The sequence below is a fragment of the Rhipicephalus microplus genome, chromosome 5 (genome assembly GCF_043290135.1).
Source record: "Rhipicephalus microplus isolate Deutch F79 chromosome 5, USDA_Rmic, whole genome shotgun sequence".
NCBI classification, from domain to species: domain Eukaryota; kingdom Metazoa; phylum Arthropoda; class Arachnida; order Ixodida; family Ixodidae; genus Rhipicephalus; species Rhipicephalus microplus.
In genome coordinates this window covers 61526156-61546585 of record NC_134704.1, presented here as the reverse complement: position 1 = coordinate 61546585, position 20430 = coordinate 61526156, and the positions used below count along the sequence as shown (strand labels likewise).

Here is a 20430-nt window from a genome sequence, read left to right as displayed (position 1 = left end):
TTTAGAGGAAAGAATCGTGGTGCACAAATTTTAAATTAAATTAAATAATCTAGCCATAGCTAGATAAAAGGGGCCAGCGTTGTACAAAAGTGGTGGTTGTCTATATTCTTGCTAATATAGGTTGGCAGTGCAGTGTGCTCATAAGATGCACTTTCTCAGAAGGTTTTTGTTGCACTCTCGCTGCTCTGGGGGACCAGAATCGCTTCTTGCACAAGTAGACTTGTTTCTGAGTAACGAGGGGCACGTTCAGTTATCTTTCTAAGTACTTTACCTTAGTTGTTTAAATGAAAACTTTCAATAAATAATTTCATATTGCTCTTAGTATATGTAGTACTAGTACCATGGCTTTCCGTGGAAAATCAGTTATAATGAATTCTCATTGATATAATCTTTGCAGAACTGGTAAATAAAGCATGTCATTCTGAATTGTATTAGCCTAGACAATGCTCCAAGAAGTATGAAAATGGGTGTACTTGGTGGCATTTCAAAATGTCGCTCTCTGTGCTCTCTTCTGATGGGAATTTATCAGCACTGTTACTGCAAAACCTGCATAGATGCTGGTGTGTAGCATGTTGTTTGTGGGATGTTGAAATGTTGTTCGAGCCAGTCCTCTGGAGTGTACAGCTGTAGATTGTTAGAAATGCCCGTAGAAGCCCACTTCTGTAATCATATTATCCAATATTAGGTGAAAATGTGATTGCTATAACCGTATTGCTCCTGTGGGGAATTACATTTGCGAGGAAAAGAAAAAACATATCATCTGGAAAGAGGTATTGTACAGAACTATCTATGAGATTTCATTGTACTTTCATCTTGTTGTAGTTGCCATTATAAACACCCTCATTGCTCGGCTCCAGATTATGTGTGTAGTACACAGGTATGATGAAATCTTTCACATGCGTCCTAAGTTTATATAAGTGGTACATGCACACCAATGCTATGTGAATGATCTATTCAATGCTAGAGTGTAATTTAAACGCCATGGCAAGTGCAAACATGCTGTTTCATGTTTTGCCACTCAAACTGCTACAACTTATTTGTCTTGAATCTGTTAATGTGGGATCTGTGGCATCTTACTAATGACAAGAAACCAGGGGGGCAAAAGCGAAAACTTTTCATGTTTTACAGCAGAAAGTATGCTAATTTTCAGTGTGTTTATATTTTAATTTTTTATTTCTGGAAGTATCAGTTATAATAATCATTGTGTAAATTGTATATAGCTTAATTTGGGATTTTTAAAACTACTTTGAATGTTCTTGATAATTTCTGCTCCAAAGTTTGCATATAGATTCACTGGGAGCATGAACTTCTTGACGCAGCCTACACTTGCATTGCATTAGTTGTCAAATTATACAGTCATTGTTTGGCAGCATGTTGACAAGCTGTGTATCATGTCAGTAGATTATTTAGGTCTCGTGACAGGAAAGTTAACTGTTGAGCAGTAGGTGTTTAAATGTGAAATTAAGACACATGCAAATATTTTCTACTCCCTTTCGATATTGTATGGTATCTGGATTTGAATGTAGATCTGCTGTATGCCTTGTTTTTCAGTGGATGACACTGGTGGTGTGGTGTCTGAGAAAGACTGGAAGAAATGTGAAACATTTGCCAAGATTGTTGCCAGGATGCCGAGCACCAAGGTTGTTACTGTGGAAAGCTATTATGATAGGATTTCTGACCAGGTGAGTTAATAACATGAGGACACACCTGTGCGAATAGTTTGTGCTTTAGATAGAGCTGCACGAGCATTAAATTCAGTGTTTAAAAAAAATATTACAAAAGCCTGAGCCAAATACAGAACTAATATTGCAATTTATTACACTGCATCTACATCTCACATGCGGCATCCCAATCTTGGATCTCGGCTTTTCATCTCAAAGTTCCCGATTTATGATACTGTAGTTCCAGTGAGCGATAGAATTTATTCATTATTCTACATCCTTGTACTATAGTGGTCTAAATCTTACCTATAGGAGCCTCAAAGCTTGACAAGAAATCACTGACCTTGCTACATTACAGAAAAATCTGGTGTTTCCATTTTAACGCAGAGGCAGCTTTTCTCAGGGTTTCCTGCGAAGCACATGTTGAGTCGGCAGCTCTTTACAGCCATCTCTGCGATAGCTACAGATGCATCACTCGCTGGTTCTCTTTTATACAGAATTCAGTGACTAGCCCTACCTCAGTACTTCAATATAAATATATATACTGTCAAAGGCATTATTTCTTTCCTAAACCATTCTTTGTGGCTCCTGTTTTAATTTTTAACTTTCCTTGGATCTGTCTCTCCACTTTTGTTTTTGTAATTTATTCAGTAAGGGCACTTGGCCTAGACAAATTTCTGTCTGTGTTCCTCTGCATACACCAACTAACTCTATGAGATACAAGATGCTATGGGACACCCTTGGCGCATCAAGAGGCTTAGATGCGGTAGTTGGTGGTAATGCTGCGTCATTTGTCCCTACTGCTTAGGTTTGTTTCTTCATGTGATATTTGCGACAGAAATTTACTGCACATCTCTTGTCTGAAAGCAATAAAACCTACTCTTCTTCAGTTCGTAATGCAAATTTCAGTGCTGTCTAATTGGTAACCATTTTGAATTACGTTTACTGTTACCATGGCACTTAGTAGCTACCACTTCCATGATAAAGTAGTTTCATTTTGAAACTAAGTAATCCAAAAAATAGTTTGATCTATAAAGGTTGGCACACTTGTAAAAATCAAGGCTGTGTTAGAACGAAGTAAATATCGCAGTCACTATTGCTGAAATAAGTTGTCTGATGTGCTAAAAAATTGTGCAAAAGTGAAAGACATATGAGAAGATCACCTTGAGATCCCAAAACAGCTCTTTCATGTAAAAAAGTATGCATGATGCTCGGCATCATTATTATTAGGCATGATGCTCGGAGATTGTTGGGGTTTTATTTATCTTGCAAGTGATGCTTGAGAAGAAAACTCCTGTTGACTGTGGCTCTTGCCTGGAAGATGTTTTTCTTGTAGGTGTCCTAGCTAAGATTCGGAGAACACCTTTAGTACTCTGATTGGTGTGTGAATACAGCAAGCTTACAAAATTGCAATTTCACTTCCTTATTTTTGGTTTACAATTGCAGCTCTTTTTGCAAGAAATGTTCTGTTTTTGTTTTTAAAACAATGTATAATCCACAAACACTGAAAGAGTAGTAGTTTATGCCATTGTCAGCCTCCTCATGTGTATAGGAATCATATTCAGCTACATGTATCCTGGGTAAATATGCTGCTGTGTTTCCATGGAGCTTTGTTTATTCTCAGTTGCTGACCTTACATATTTTCTCTGAACCACTCCATGCAGTTCCAACTAGTTATTGGTACTATAATAATGTAGGTTGCTGGGTGTGGTGGTTTAGCATTGTGACAGAATTATAACTACAATGTAAAAGAGTGCGCATAGTGAAGTGCTTTGTTATGCATGTTTTCTTTCACTGTCGCCCTATACATGAGTTTAGCCCTGTTACGCCGCTACTACAGTATTTGGCACTCAAGAAAAAGAAGTTTAAGCTACTGTTATGCTCACCAACTGCGACGTGAACTGCTGCTGTGGCTCAGTGGTTATGGTGCACAGCTGCTGACCTGAAAGGCGTGTATTTGATCCCAGCTACAACAGTTTCGTTTTTATAGGTGTAAAAAGCTAGTGGCCTGTGTACTGTGCAGTGGCGTAGCCAAGGCGGGTTCAAACCCCTCCCCTGAAATTTTTCGTCCAACACCCCCCTCCGCCCTTTCTCTGCCACTTATCCAACTAAATTTTTTTTTGTCGCTTCGCACTGACGTGATTAAAAAACTAAGTTCTGCTACTATCACAATACCATTCCTCGACTCTGTGAGATTTTGGGCAGGAATCTCGGCCGCGAATGTTTTAAGTTGGCTTGGCAACAGGATTAATGCTTAAGCAGTGGTTATACTTGTACCCGCCGGAACAGATCTCGCCGGAGTTGATCACTACGATAATCTCAATAGGCAGAGGTTTGTTTTAATGGAAAAACTCAGACACAGTTGCAAGGTCTGATAGGCCACGTTCGAGCATATTACAGTGTGACCCTTGCTACGTATTCTAAGATATACTCAAGCCAGAAAATAACATTGCTATTTGTCACGGGTCCCGTTAATTAGGGAGGCAATCGCCGGGCTAATTCCAAGGACCGAAATATCGGCCCCCCGAACTGCACCACAAATGCGTGGACAATTTAGAAGTGGTCCTATTTGGCGCGCCAGCGGACGCCGGCTGTGGCTCAAAGAACAAGTCAGAGCCGAGAGTCGATAAACAAAACAAAATTATATTCTCAATTACGGCAGATCAAATCGATACACAAGTATGCACACTCGGCAATAGTTGAATACAATATGTCACCAATCAAACAACGTACTACACAGTGCAATCAGCCACACTCGAAACGACAGACACAACAACAATACGCACTACAATGCAGTCGCATGCATCAAACAACCAAGACACTTAAAGACTAAAGAGTTCGAAAACCTATTCAGTCCGAAGTCTTTGAACAAAAGTCTGAATGATACTCTTCCGAGAATCACTCACTCAAAGTCCAGCGCTGTTGTCGTTCCGCTACCCTCGAAATTTCTCTTCCAGGAAACCTCGCGTCTTCAATTGGCCGCTCTCCAAGCACCAAACTTCTTTGTCGGTTACACATCGGCTTCCCACGCGCAGCAGTTGCCACGCGTCTTTGCTCGCTGGCGGTAGACACACACTCCTGCCTGTAGCACGAGTCTTCACCCCTCAGGTGGAAATCCTCCTCTTCTCCTCCTTTGTCACTGAAGACAAAAGGCTTCACCGACGACACGGCGGAAACACCCTACGTACACTGGCGTGAAATTCCTTCTTCTCCTGCTTTGTCACTGAGGACAAAACCTTCGCCGCCGACACGGCGGAAAACCCTACGCACTCTGGCGTATACTTTCTTCTTCTCCTTTGTCACTGAGGGCCAAAGGCTTCGCCAACGACACAGCGGAAACACCCTACGCATATTGGCGTGAAATTCCTTCTTCTCCTGATCTCCCATCTCTGCTGCTTGGTTAAATACCTTCCGCGCTAGATTCCAGATAATTCTCATCGTTTTGTTGGAGCGATACGCAGCCAAGGTTGGGGAAAGCGCGAGACAGTTCAAGGGCCGTCCGCGACAGATGACGCAACTCTGCATCGCCACGCCCCTTTCCCTCGAGAACCTTCTAGGGCTTGCTCGGCCGCCGATGTGAGGAGGTTCGTCGGCGAACCTACGCTTCCAAGGGGAGAGGGACGGCGGACCCAGGGAGTCTTTCGATGCTTGTTTTCTTCTTTATCGTTGACTTTGAGGCGTCTCTCCGGCGCTTCGTCGCGAGAATTTGGCGGCGCGCCCTTTTTTGAGCGCTCGTTTTGTGACACTATTGAACCTTCATACGGTCTGCTAACATCTTAACACTCATGCACACACGTGTGACAGAATATTCGATTTGTACACCTAACTTGGCTTGTATGCGAGTGTACAGTACACACACACATATATATATATATATATATATATATGTTTATATATATATATATATATATATATATATGAATGTGGGAAGGGTGGCTATACCTTGCTGCTGACGATTTCATAACTTCAACGAAGTGGAAAGGGAGAAGAGGGAGTGTGAGAGAGAGAAACATAAAGGCAGGCAATTTCAGATACACACATACACATAGTGCAGCAAAGCTGCTCTGACAATCACCGAGTGGTACACAACACATAGGCATGCTGCCAAAGTCACAAGTCACTCGCGCGTGTATAACATGCAAGGGACGTGTGGCGAATCAACAAAACGCCCGTCGCGAGGACCAGGCACGCGCCCACTAGGAGATAAAAGGGACGCATGTGAAACCACCCCTACATCTACATCTGTTCTGGGACTCTTTCTATGAGCAGATAGTTCGTCCATATGATATATATATATATATATATATATATATATATATATATATATATATATATATATATATATATATATATATATATATAATGTGCAGGCTAACCAGAGCCTTAAAACAGACTCATGTAACTTAGGCTCATAAATAATAAGATGGTGGTCATAACCCTAAAGCAGCGTAATGGAAAATACAGTGTGGGCAGCTGTAGTGAGCACAAGCTTTATTGTTCAGCACTGTGGCAAATAGCGCATGAATAAAGAACATTAAACTGAAAAAATATACGACAAATGATATATATTGATTTGCTTCATCTGTTCGTTTGTTTACATTGACATGACTAAAAGAGCACGCTGAACAATTTCTGCAACTAGCGACATGACGCTGGACAAGAAATGCACAGAATGAAGAAACATGAGTAGGCATGTTATCGCGTAAAATTACAAGCAATATACATAGCAACTATATTTCTGTACAATAAATGAAAGAGACCCTGTGCAAGCAATGTCTCACGCAGCAAACAGACATATCACACAGCGCAATGCTGTTGATTATCTTTTTTCAGTTTACACGAAGATTATCCTGCACGTTACATGTCATAATAAATGCCCCATATGTTACCCAAAATTTGCGAGAATTGCCACATGCAAGTTTGGCTAGTTGACCATTTTGTATCCGCTAACCGCGTCTGTAAGTGAAAGGAGCCACTGAAAAGCAGTAAGTAGGCAAAGAGAGAGAACTGGATCACTTTGTCATGCTGTCGGAGTGATTTTCAGCAACATGTCTTATACAGTTGAACTTGCTTCCTTACAGCTGGACGAAAAGTTGCGCATTCTGACTTTACCAAAACCGTCTTTTTTACTACCCGCCAGAGTGGTCAAGTGGTTATGGTGCTCCATTGCTGATCCGCAGGTATCGGGACTGCATCCCTGTTGTATTTTCGTTGTAGGGGAAAATGCTTGAAGCTCGTGCGCTATGGTTTAGATGCATGTTAAAGAACCAAAGTGGTAAAGTTTCCAGAGCGCCCGACTACAGCGTCTCTTAATCATATCGTGCTTTTGGGTTGTTAAACTCCATCACTTGATCATCAACAACTATGTTTTTACTTCTGTTTTCTAGAAAATCTCAATCCACGAATTACTTTAGTTGACTTTCTTCCTTGATTTTCAGCAGGCACCTGTGGTTGATATTACACACACACATTCAGCTGAAGCCGTCAACGTTCCTGTAAAGAACAGAGAGAATGTCTTCCGGGTGGACTCGTATTTCATGGTGAATGTTCAGAGAGCGATGCCAAACAATCTTTCATTTGTTGTTGTAGCCCTCAGGTACAACTTTAGGTGCCTCAGCGATTAAAAAACCGTTTTGCTTCAGCTGTGCTCACCGGCAGAGTTCTCGCATTCTTTAGAAGGGGGTACACCTTTGGGAAGAATACTCTGGACATTTGCCAACTGCTTGCACCACATACCTGCTCAGCGTTGCTCGCTTCTCTCGCTTCCATTTCGCAGCCCATGCTGCTACTCCACTTGCCATGCCGAAGTTGAGATGATGTTCGAGTACACATCAGCAAACTTTTCGGCAGTGGGAAGAGTGGCAAAAGCGAAGAAAGCATCTTCAAGGTGGGCTGAGGCTTTAAAGCTCTCTTTTGACTGGCCTATTAAATAGTCCAGAAAAGGCCAAAAATACTGAAAGCCTGAAGTGCTCTTCAAGGCTAGCCACTGGCACGTTACTTTGATCAAGCTGTGCCTACCTGTGACAAGTGGCATCCTCATTTTCGCCAGTGGTCAAGTGTGCACTGGGAGCAGCGTCATCTTTTGAGAAATAATCATCAAGTGTTATACAGTACGGCGTTTTGGCGCGACCATCTAGTCTTAAGAAAGGTGCTGATCTACCCAAGACATGAACTACCTAGCAATACGTGTAGGCAGCATATTTCAGGGGGGTGATTCATAGGAAGCAACGAGCTCAGCAATGTTTGGGCAGTGACCCTGAATGCGAGAAACGAGAACTTTAGCGACGATACATGTCGGCTGGTAAAGTTCCGCCTTTAACACTAGCATGTGTTTCTTGCCTGGTGGAAAGATTTGAGGGCATACATTTCCTCCGCTTCCCTTCAGGCGCCAGTAAAGTGGATTGCAGTCCTTGTGGATAAAGTGGATAAAGTGGATTGGCAGTCCTTGTGTTTCTACATGCATTTATTGTGGTCTCAGCATCTAAGCATTGAGGTATAACGCCTTGGATATTTGCAAAAACACTTTCAGTGAGTGCGAGTGCTAAGAGCCTACAACTCTTTCCAGTGCGACTTAGGTGGAGTGTGAACAATATCTGTCTTACTTTATTCTTTTCTCCAGAACAAGTGCTTGGGAAGTTTTTAAAAATAGTCTGTTTGTCTCAACATTTTAGTATTTTTGTGAAGTGGGCCTTTCAGACGTTTTAATCAAGACTAGTTGTTAACATGGTTTAATCTTGTATAAAAATGTTTGCCATTTGACTGACTGATATTACATGCAATCATTACAGGTGGTCCAGCTTCTATTTCGGCCACAAGGCTCTATAATGGACAAGATCATCTTTCGAGTCACATGTGCTATCGTGGGTGCCATGCTGGAAGAGCAGCCCCAAAAAACATCTAGCCTTGTTTTCAGCAAGGTCTTTAGACCTCTTTTCATCTGCACCTGCCAGCAGGGTAAGCTAAAACCCTGTCTGCATACCATAATCATACTTGCAGGAGTATCAACCGCTAGGCAAATAGCAGGGTCATGTCAGCTGTTACCTAATGCCTGTGTCACAAGGGTGTGCAAAAAGTCTTGCATAAGTGGTCTTTTACGAAGTTGAAAGACTTGAGAAAAGGCGTTGTGGCACAGGTGCATGGCATCAACAATCTCCTTTTAGTTTTTTACGTCGAAGACTCTACTGGAAGTGTGACGCTAGCAGTCAAAAGAGAAGCAATGAAAATAAAACGAGGTAGCGGTATACAAAAAGTAAAACTTGTTGTTTTGCTTGTTTCTGCAAATCACTTTAAGAATAACAAATGATGAAACCCAAGTGTGAAGGTTTGTTGCATTAGTTAAGGAAGCATTTTATAACTAGTTTCGTGTACACGTCCGTCTGGCATTACTGTGCTTTTATTTATTATATTTGTGTTTTGGTGCTCTCGACATGTTATGGGCAATCATACCTAAGAAAAAGCGAGAATCGCAAGTCTTATGGCCTGCATTCTCGCTGTGGAAAGCGCAGCAGACGCTGCTGGCGTACACTTCGCCATTGTGCTTCAGTGTGTGTAATGAGTCCAGGTCAGCGTCCCATAGTCTGATTAAACTCCAGGTGCCCACCTCCTACCATTGCAGACGCTGCTTTTTTCGGGCACTGCCGGCTGCTCGGTCCCCGGGGTTGACCATAGACGCTCAGACTACTGTATTACTGAGTACACATGTGACTGCCGAGCACGCCTTTCCTGCTGGTGCAAAACGGCACGAGGGGGAGCATTACCACGTGATGTCTCCGATTCGTTCTAGATGCTCAAGACAGTAGAAAAGGAAATAACCATGTAAAGGGTTCATTATATCTTCTGCAGGGTATGAAATTGGGTATGAAAGCAGGGTATGAAAGCATACACTTTTTTTTTCCTTGACTTGGAAATGGCTGACGCCCAGGCTACTCATTCTACACCGCAAAAAAGATAAACCTAGTTTACGAAAAAGACTGCTTTTGAAAAGAAGTTCACTCTCTGCCTCTTGTCTGCTGTCAAGATCTCCTTTTAGGGAGAAGTCTGTTCTGAAGAAGCCTTTTAAGTGCCAGTGGGACAGGGTTATGATAAATACGAGTGTACTACAGTGCACGCATGCTTTCTCCCATAGGAGCATTCAAGTAGTGAATTAAAGGAGCGGTTGTACCCAGAATTCTAAAAGAACAATTCATTTGCAATGAACGTCTGGTGATACCTGTCACGCAAAAGAGGCACAAGGAGGTATGGATTGTGCAGATTTATGGAAGGAACACAGTGAGCATAGTATTGAAGCACGAAACCCTTCATGACATGCCTTGAAGTGAGATATGCTCTGGGCAGCCATGCTACACACTTTTGGAGCGACCATAGGGCTGTACTTGTGCAAGTCCTGCGTATTTTTTTATGCATTGCTGCCATGCATGCATTGTACAGGACCATGTACAAGTATCGAGCACCTTCCTTTGGCAGTGTGTTCATTAAGGAGTTGGCTTGTGCGAATATTCAAATGCTTTGAATATTTTAATGAATAGTAAAGTATTCGAATTCGCTTGAATTCGAATTTAAATTATCGAAAGTTTCAAAGTATTCTCAACTAACGAATAAATGTATATTAGTTCGCATGTAACATCCTGTAGAGGTGGTTTCACTGCAGTGCATTGGTGCTAAGCCGTGAAAACACATATTTATTCAGGGGAAATAGGCATTGTTGTAAAGTTAAACGAGACCCTGCAACACTTTTTCAGCAGGGTCAGAAAATGCTGCTGATCGGTATTCGAGGCTACCAAGAACACGCGAGGCAATTATTATAGCGCAGCCTGCGGCCTGCAATTCACAATAAATTTTCAAAGTCAGCCAAAATTTGCTTTCTCTTCTCTAGACAAGTGATGCTACAAGCTTAAAAATTGCTTGTCGCAGCCATTGTATTAGCCATTGAGTAATTTGAGCAAGGCTTGCTCAGTCGTTTCTTAAGTCACCATGGGAGGCTGCGACTTGTTTATACGTGCATGCGCAATTGCACAAAAAGCCGCATATTCGAAGAAAAAAAAAAAAAAAGAGAGAAAGAGGGCTCAAGTCATGAGGTGCGTGTGATGTATTTTCTTTACCCATGCCAGCCTTCTCTGCTTAGCTTCCAGTGCTTTTGTCGGGATGAGAGAAAAGAAAATGCAATCGCAGTGTGTGCAAATCTTTGTAACTCCACTCGTACTGGACAGATTCTAAAAATTTTTGCAGCAATGAACTCATGAGGCAATAAAGCTCCTTTAGTGAATACATTTTATGGCTACTTGAAAAAGTGTTGCAGGGCTCCTTTAAATTAATATACTACCCTCAAATTGATTCATAATTTTTTTAAGTTAAAAAGCTTGGTATGCCAGTTTATAAGCCCTAAAGATAGTAAATTTTAACTCTTACATATTTTACAGGTCATCCACTAGCATTCTGCCGAAAGCCAAATGCTGCGACTACTGGAAATCGTTTAAGCTGCCTTTGAACTAAAAAAAAAAAGCATTTTTACAGAGGCATTATTTTAATTTGTAAAAAATGTTGTGCAGATTCGTTAGGTCATGATATATATAGATTATTGCAGTTGTCCAAAGCCATCTCGATCTCACTGTTTCTCCCTTCGAACTTGTTGCTGCCCGATCAACCAGTGACGAATACCGTGCAGCAAAGCACTCTGTCGTTGTCCACCTTCCTTTCAGTGGCAGTCTGAATGAGCTAATTCTGGTAGGGAACAAGCTCACATGGTAGGGGGCAGGGCTGATGTATATCAACTTCTGGCTGAGGTGTAAGCTCAGTCATGCAATGATACCCGCCGAATGAAAGGGGCTGATCCTTGACGGATGTGGCATCGTCTGTCGCTTTGACTTCTTTAAGCGGTGTGTCACTCAACAGTAGCTGAGAGTCTGCACATGCGGCCAATAGCTGCATTAACAGCTGAGGACCATGCTTTTGCATGACCAGCTCCTCTTTCCTGGAATTCACAGGCAGGTCAGGTTGCCGGTGTGACTGTGCTAGAAGTGAAGACCGCTCCTCTGACTGTCAGTGTTGCAAAATTGTAGCAGGGGCATGCTCATCTGATGGCGAGCTTCGGAATCGCTTCTCTAATGGCTGCGAATGAGATGTGGTCTGAAATCATGAAAAAGGGCTCAGTTGTGTTTGTGTCCCTGGGCAGGTTGTGACACTCTCTAAAGGTGAGCTGGAATGCACAGTTGCAGTCTCGAGGTAGTGCTCCTCCTGAGCTCCATCCTTGATTGCGGTCAGCGTAGACTGTATGGTAGCAGCATGGTCATAGTGTCTGTCCAAAGGCAGCTATGAGCTTATTGCTCCACTCTACCCAGGACTGCTACAGCATGCCTTCATACTGTTGCCATGCCGCGGCGCCATTTTCAAAAGTGTTCGATGGCTATGGACCATCTCTAAGACTCTATCCAGACCTCACGAACTGCTAGCGTGTTGACTATTGCCACCCAGCTGTCGGCATTCTTCTGAAGCCCATGTAATTCCGGTAGTCCGTAGAAGGCTGGTGATGGTGGGGTGGCAGGTGGCAATGCAGAGCTCATCGGCACGAAGCAACCCAGCTGGTGTGAGAGCTGGATGACAGAAAACCAAAGCTCTCAAAGTTGCTCGGGTGGGCTGGCAACATGGGAGGAGCCACATAGGAGGTGAGGCGGCTGTGTTATTGGCATGCAATGCTGGCAACATGGGAGGAGCTCACTCAGTGATCGATGCTGTTAGTTCGTTAGTCTCAATGCAGAGTTATAGGATGGTATGCCGCAGGTTTGCGACGCTGTCGGGTGAGAAGCTCGAAGAGTCGGCGATCGTGGTCTCCGAGTATGCAGCCATTTCAGCACGCACTCTGTTGAGATCCAACAGCAAGTAAGCCTGGATGACTTTTCTTGCTGGCTCGTATGTGGGCAGAGTACCGGGGTACGGAACACAGGCCACGGGAAGCATGGACGTTATTCCCAAAGGAGAGGAGCCCGTGCATATTCCTGCGGCGAAGTTGTAGCATGGTGTCTATTAGGGCGTGCCCTGGTACCGCAGGGGAGGCATTGACATTGTCCACTGATGATCTGATGGGCAGCTGAAGCAGTGGTCGGGTTGGTGACTCCATCGCCAAGGAAGCGTGGACGGTGTTCCTGGGTGGAGAAGCCCGCGCTGCCGACGACCTGCAAGGACAGATACAGGTGGCTTCAGCCGCAAGGTTCAGTTGTTGAACTGCGTCATTGCAGTGAGTGAGACACCCACAACACCCATCTTGTCTGTCTCGCTATATAATATGTCTGTCTCGAATAGGTATATACTATTCGAATTCGATTCAGAATCATTCGACCAAAATCACTATTCACTTCGAACCTAAAATTCACTATTTGCACAAGCCTATCAAGGAGCAAATCATGATACACACTCACTACACATTGAGGACACCGTAGAGGAGCACAAGTCTGAGAACTTGTGAAGTCTGTGGCTGTGAAATGAGAGTAAAAGCATATATTGTTGCGCATATGGACAAGGACAACAACAAAAAAAGTGCACGTGCTGGTCGCTGCAAGGTAGAAATAAAAAGGAAGACAAGGAGGTGACCTCCGACTGGCCACTCCTGAGCTTGCCTTCACAACCTATGAAATTACTTCCTTTCAGTGTTGACATCACAGGGATATAGATAAGGCAGGAAGAGAAGTTCCTAAATCTCCCTGCAACTAGCGAGGTTGGAGGGGAGGGATCAAGGGACAAAAAACATTCTGCAAGAAGGCAGTTGTCGTGTCAGATTCTTTTGTCAAAGCCGCGGCTCTAGCAACTTTGCCTGATCAACCATTTTTTTATATTTGAACAAACAAATTGTTCCACTTAGATTGATCACACACCTTAAAAATGAAAGGCTCATCAGAAGTGAAATAAACCGAACGCATTGCACTAGCCTCTAGTTTCTCGGGCTTTTTTTATTTTTTCTGCAGCAGTGATGAGAAACCTGTGCCAACCTGCACCAACTGGAAATTACTGCACCATACTGCTTCAGAAAAGTCTTTTCTGTCTGACTTGTGCCATTGCTGTGCCACAAGGTGGTTTTGGAACCGAAATTAACATTGACAGCATGTATATGAGCTGATATTACGTGATGGTCGCTATCTTGTACACTTGCGCTGCTGCAAGAGCAAGGCATTGGCCAAACAATTATTCTCACTTCAATTGGGGCAATGCTTTTTCTGGTAACCACTGGCAAAGAACAAAGACGATGTGGCTACCACCGAAAAGTGCACCAGTATGACATCGCCGATGAAAATGCTATAGGTGTGGCATAGCACCGCTTTAAGGGGAAACGCGCCCTTTGAAAACCGAAAAATCGCGAAAAAGTCGATTTTTTGAAAACCACATACTCGGGCAGTATGACTCATAAACTGCTTCTACTGTAAATATCAATGTCTAATTCATCGCGAAAGTACGTCAAATAAATTTTATAACATGCCACGGCAGCCGGCAAGCGGCGAGCGAGCGCCAAAAATACCCCAACTTCGCGCGTTCGCCATTTCCCAACCGCTCGGCCGATCGCCGCCATCTTGATGTTGTTTTGCTCGTGAATTCTTGCGCTTTTTTTTTTCGCCACCCGCGGCAGTGGCAGTGGCGCTCCGAGGCGGGAGTCGCTCACGATTGGGGGGCTCGCGGAAGCTTTCGAATGTCCCGCTGCCTGGATGCGGAGCCGCGATTGGACAAAGCGCGCGCCTCTCGAAGGAATGGGGGAGCGCGCGGCTCCTATTGGCTGCTGCGCGCGATGACGTAGCTGCTTCTTCGGCATGTGCCGGCTCGTCGTCTGCACCGGCGCTTGCAATGCCGGCGTTCTTTGTGTGCCCCGTTTGCCATCATTCCGATCGGTCGTCACACGTGCTCCTCTATCTTTCACCGTCTTCACGAGACGATCACTACCGTTCTCACGAGACGATCTTCCGCCGTGTTCACGGGACGCGGATTGTTGCGCTGACGGTCACGATGGGCATTTCGAAGTTCAAGACTCGGCACGCGTTCGGTTCAAGAAAGCGTCAGCTGAAGCTCGTACGCATGGCGAAGCTCACCTGCACGCCCACGCGCGGCGACAGTTGCACCGATGCTTCCGCTTCATCTTTTCAAGACGATTGCGTCGACGCTTCTAGCGACGAGACTTCTACACCATCGGCACAAGGATCCGTCGTGACGAGTGAGGCTGGTGTTTCGTGCTCAAGTGCGCCTGGTGTGTCGCGCTCGCCAACCGCATTGATTCCGGCCCCGAACAGTGAGACCGCGTCGTCGACTGTGCACATCCAAACACGTTTTCGGACGTTCGAGGAGTTGGCGACGGCGGAGAGAGAACGTGCTGCTGTGCAACGAAAGCTTGGCGCTATGCCAGCGACCAAGAGGAAGTTTCAAGCGATGATGCCTGAACTCGAAGCTGCCACCGCTACGACCGAAGGCGAGAGATATTTCCTCGTGCAAGGGGATGCCCTTAGCGACATGCTGTCCAAGACCCTGTGCCCGCGCTGCCTCGCGACCGGGATGAAAGTTCAAGGAGGCACCCAGCTTGGACTTGCCACGAAGCTTGAGCTGGTATGTCCACATTGTGGAATAGTTTCAAGTTTGTGGAGCTCTGCTCGTCAGAACGAGTCAAGGGCCTTCGACGTGAATATAAGAGCCATTACGGCCATGAAACAAATAGGGAAGGGACAGACAGCCCTCAACGACTTTTGGGCAACTATGAATGTTTCCCACCGTGGCCTGCACCACAGAACTTTCCAGAGGCACCTGAAGCAATTCAGAGAACCACAGCAACAGACCCTGGATAAATTCTATGAAGAATCGGCTTCTGCTGTGAAAAAGGTGTACAAGGAGATGGACCCATCTTTCTGCAAGGACATTACAGTGAACTATGATGGCACGTGGCATAAGCGCGGACATACATCTCACATTGGAGTTGGTGCAATCATCGAGTATCACACAGGCCTCATCTTGGATGCTGTAGTTTTATCGAATCAGTGTCTCGGCTGCCAGGTAGGACCGAAGCCTGAAGACGAGGGCTATGCAAGCTGGTTGAAGCACCATGTGTGCCAAAAAAACACTGATGCCAAGTCTGGGAGGATGGAGGTTGAAGCAGCTGTAACTCTGTTCTCACGTTCACTGTCCAAGCATAATCTCCGGTATACAACCATTGTATCTGATGGGGACAGCGCCACATTCTCTGCCCTTCAACAAGACAATGTTTATGGGCTAGTCCCTATTGTGAAAGAAGAATGCTTGAACCATATCAGGAAGAGGATGGGCACAGCCCTACGTAATCTTGTGCAGAAAAGCGAACAGGCTCTGGGAGGGAAGGGCAGATTGACAAAAGCCCTTATTGATAAACTCACAGACTATTATGGCTGGGCACTGCGGAACAATTCAAACAATGTGGCTGCAATGCAGCGTGCAGTGATGGCGTCATATTATCACGTCACCTCAACTGACGAGGATCCTCACCATGACTTGTGCCCGGAAGGTGCAGACTCGTGGTGCCGTCATAATGCCTGCAAGGGGAATGGCGTGCCACCTCCAAAGCACAAATACAATCTTCCGGGCTACGTTGCAGAAGCGCTGCTGCCAGTCTACCAGCGCCTTTCGCAGGCTTCTCTACTGCAACGCTGTCTGGGAGCAAAGACGCAAAATGCATCGGAGTCATTCCATTCTGTCCTATGGTCCTTGATGCCCAAGGAGCAACATGCATCATTGATTGCTGTCGAGACAGCACTGCATGACGCAGTTTTGCGGTATAATGCCGGCTGCTACAGGGCCACCCAAGAGTTGTCGTCATCAGTGGGACTCACACCTGGCCACCTAACCATTCAACGAGCTGCGGAGAAAGACTCTCTGCGTCTGAGAAAGGCTCAGAAACGGATGAATGAGAAGCAGGAAAAGCGGCACAGAAAAAGAGAGCCTAAGGACACATCTAGCTACTCTGCAGGGTCATTTTAGACCATAATAAATGTTTGAAACTTTCGAAGTCAATTTTCTCAGAATGACTTTTTTGGCCAGTGAGGCTGCTTAGTCAGGTGATCTCTCTGGAACTGCTGGTCTGGTTTCTATCAGGTTTTTTTTATTATGCACCTTAATAAATTGCCCAGGGCAAGACAAGCCCGCTTTTTCAATTTATTGTGTCTGTAATTTGTAATAATTAACTAAAACTTCATTGATGAGAGCCAAATTGTGAACACTAAATTCAGTGCTCTGCTAACATTTTTTGGCAAGGAAATTTAAAAAAAGGGCTCTGTCTTGCCCTAAAGCACCTATCCAGGAATCATCATAGTGAATTTCACAGTGCTAGCACATTTTTCAAATTCTCCAGACCCTGACTAAGGGACCCATGTGGGCTACCCTGATAAATGGCTGTAACTTGGGAACCAGTGAACATAACTGCATGAAACTTTGTGGTTATTCAAATGGCTTTGCTATTAGTGTACCCTGAAAATTTCATTAAGATATCTCAACAAACAAAAAAGTTGCCCTTCGAAGGTAGCCTCCCCCCTTAAGCCTACTGCACGCTTTTAATAGCTGCCAATACCTGAGCTCACAGGGGCGCCGATCACTGCCACCTCGATCATTGTACGGGACTGTGTTCATCATGAACCACTTTTCAGAAACAAGAGTAGCTCACGTTGTCGATCACGGGTACCGAGACAGCAAGTTTAGCGCGCTTTCGTAAGGCGACAACCCAAACGCCCTTCAGTCTTCTGCCAGGACTGCTAGAGCACCGCTCCATAAAGCTCGCATCATCGTGTTAACGTAATAGTTTTCTCGCTGCATCTATGCGCCGTCTGAAGCGGAGTGTGCACAAACGACTTTGTATGATGTTCCTGCCAAGTAGACGATCCTACTTGGCATGGTGTGCCTGCCAAGTAGATGTACTAGCCAGTAGACGATCGGCTCCTTGCGACCGCACTGCGCCTCAGAAATGCTGTGTCTGTGTTCTCCAAGTAGCACATCGCAGTACACATTTATCAGAACAGTCGCTTATGTCCGTTTTGTCGCTCTGCCGGTTGCTGTATCGGCTGCGTATCCCGGACACCGCACTAGCTTCGAAATGCCCCGTGATGTCACCATGGCGTGCCATTGAACGGCCATGCGAGAGTGCCAATCATTTCTGAAAATTGGCAAACAGAAAGAAATGGATTTATGGTGGGCCATGAGTGTAACGAGCCGCTTGCTGGGCGAGCTGCTGGACGGTCTGCCTTCCAGAGGACGATTGTGTGCCATGGTCAGCTGCACTTGCAATCGAGCTTTTTTTGTGTTCAACTAGCCACTGAAACTGAATGACTTGCAGTGGTTTAAACACTGCCACTGCATCCCCCATGTAGCGCTGTGTGTAGCGTCGCTCAAGTAGCATTGTTACATGCAGCAAACAACTTATGTCAATCTTTCTGAGGTCAATAAGTGTCCTTTGAATGGGCAACACGTATTCCGTTTGCAAATACGAAGAAATATTTATTCAAACTCTTCACAGGCAGTGTCATAGTTAAGCCACACTTGCTATTTTTTACCGGAACTGAAAGCAGTCAACAGAGTTCAAGCAAATATTAGGCCAAAATGTATATAATGAGTAATTCTGGTGCTTCGGCTAATGTGTACATATGCCACACACAACTGATGGAAAAACAACGATCCCAACTGGCTTCATTCTTACAACCACCTATTTATTATGTTCAGCACTGAAAAGCATGCATGCACGTATGCTAGCACGCTTTACCAATTTTGTTGTGTAAAACAACACTTGCTTGCTACTGCAGCAGACTCCCATATCACGAACTAACTTGTTAACCTGGCATGCTTGAAATAAAGTGAGGTGATGATGGGGCCAACAACATAGGGATAGTACGTCAACACGCCGCAGCACTTGCGATACACTGACACTTGCAGACCATGTGGCAAGCAATGCAGTGAACACACTGACTGCAAGTGGAACGTGCTGTTCAGTAGCAGATGACGGCACTGCTCCTTACGGTTTGTGACGGCGCATACGCCATGGCAAAATGGCGCTCATCGGTGGTGAGCGTAGTTTGCAGCATACCTTGTACGGCTTATTTCGGACTAAAATAATAATCTTTTTCTGTCCAGTTTTCACACATGTAGAGGCATATTTAACCCTCTACCTTCATTTTTTTTCTGAAAACTGTTAATTGTTGGGTGACCATGTCATGGCAACTTCAAACTTCATGATTCACTGCATTCATATTACTGTTTGTTAGCAACTTAAAATTTGTGCTTAAATCGTACTGCAAACATTTTTATGATCATTTCTTACATATGAGCATCCTTCTGGTGACATGATTGCTGTGCAATGTTTACTGTCAATGAGTAATTCAGTAATTCTAGCACTGAAGTCAAATGAAAAAGATTGATTTTGCAAAAAATAGAACACTTACAGCATATTAGCTATTTGAGTCGGGCGAGACTAAACATCATATTCTGTCTGATCCAGGTGGTGCCTTGAAATCTAATGGTATAATTGCATCAGAAGAGGATTTGGGGAACTGCATTGAGTTAACTCACAAGGTAAAGTCCCAAGACACCCTTCATCTATATGGTACTTATTTAGTAAGACTCGACCAAACTTGAAAAAATGAAAGCTAAATTTGTGCAGGGCCCACCAGTATTTACATGCCTTTTTTTGTATTATAATGCTATATGCTATTTAGTAAGACTCGACCAAACTTGAAAAAATGAAAGCTAATTTTGTGCAGTGCCCACCAGTATTTACATGTCTTATTTTGTATTTAATGCTATATGCTATTTAGTAAGACTCGACCAAACTTGAAAAAATGAAAGCTAATTTTGTGCAGTTCCCACCAGTATTTACATGTCTTATTTTGTATTATAATGCTATATGCTATTAAATTACTTAAGCTTTTCACAAGATACTTGACTAACATATCTATTTGTAACTATAGCTAAAATGTAGCTACACGATGTTTGCATGGCTACCATGCAGAGTGACATTGCTGGGCCAAATCGCACCCAGAGGAAAAACCTCCAGCACCGTGATACATTTGGGCTGCAGTTGCATAATTTTGCTCTATTGTTGGGTTAATACATCATTTGTATGTGCCTGTATGTGCGTGTGTTTGAGAAAAAGCAGACGTGTGCTTGGAATTTGTTGTGGCAGTCATTCGAAAGTGTACTGGAATGAAAGAAAAAATGAAAAAGAAAAGATCTGATGACCAATAATTGTACTGCACAGAAGGCATTTATTTTTTATTGTTTATCAAGACGCTTCGTCACTTATCCCAAAGGTGTTATAGTAAGGGTTTACAAGCTTGAAAAAGTATGTCTTCAGTGACACCACACGCTTGCTCAGGTGACTTTTTGATTCCACTGAGCAATGGCTTCTACAAAAAAACAACTTGACTTGAGGTTCATGCCGATCTGGTATTCCCTAATTTTGCACTTGTGATCCAGTCCATCTAGGTATATAATTTGGTGGCTTTAGGTGACTCATTCTCAGTTCTAGTTTTTAAATTAAATATTTAGTACAAAAGTGTGAACAGCATTTTTTTTTCTGGCAATATGAAAGTTACTTCTACTTCAACTAATTCTTCATGTTGGTGCAACTGTAGCATTATTGGATTAGAATGGTGATAAGCAGGTAAATCACACTTGTCGCATGTTAACAATCACAGCTTATCATAATCATATGCCTAATTACCACTTACACTGTGTAAAAAAGCATCTTTACATGTTGCAAACATGCAGCTGTGCTACAAAGACTTGTGTGTGAACATCA

The 20430-nt window shown here is 44.0% G+C and overlaps 2 protein-coding genes across 4 annotated transcripts in view; both read left to right on the top strand.

Moving 5' to 3' along the window:
* LOC119176114 (transport and Golgi organization protein 6 homolog) overlaps positions 1–20430 on the top strand; it is a 53062-nt gene that overhangs the window by 11336 nt on the left and 21296 nt on the right. For 2 of the 3 annotated variants that reach the window (XM_075895568.1, XM_075895566.1), the window contains exons 6-9: positions 1552–1682; positions 6743–6841; positions 8450–8615; positions 19129–19202. In XM_075895568.1, the coding sequence (XP_075751683.1) occupies positions 1552–1682; positions 6743–6841; positions 8450–8615; positions 19129–19202 (470 nt within the window). The remainder of the gene's footprint in view (positions 1–1551; positions 1683–6742; positions 6842–8449; positions 8616–19128; positions 19203–20430) is intronic. The other variant, XM_075895567.1, reaches the window with a different exon arrangement.
* Positions 14591–17177, top strand: LOC142817803 (uncharacterized). The gene has a single exon (XM_075895569.1). The coding sequence runs from the start codon at positions 14640–14642 to the stop codon at positions 16626–16628; it is 1989 nt and encodes a 662-aa protein (XP_075751684.1). The 5' UTR covers positions 14591–14639; the 3' UTR covers positions 16629–17177.

Bases quoted from the DNA above. Each gene is read 5' to 3' on its own strand.
- LOC142817803 (XM_075895569.1), top strand. From the start codon at position 14,640: ATGGGCATTTCGAAGTTCAAGACTCGGCACGCGTTCGGTTCAAGAAAG.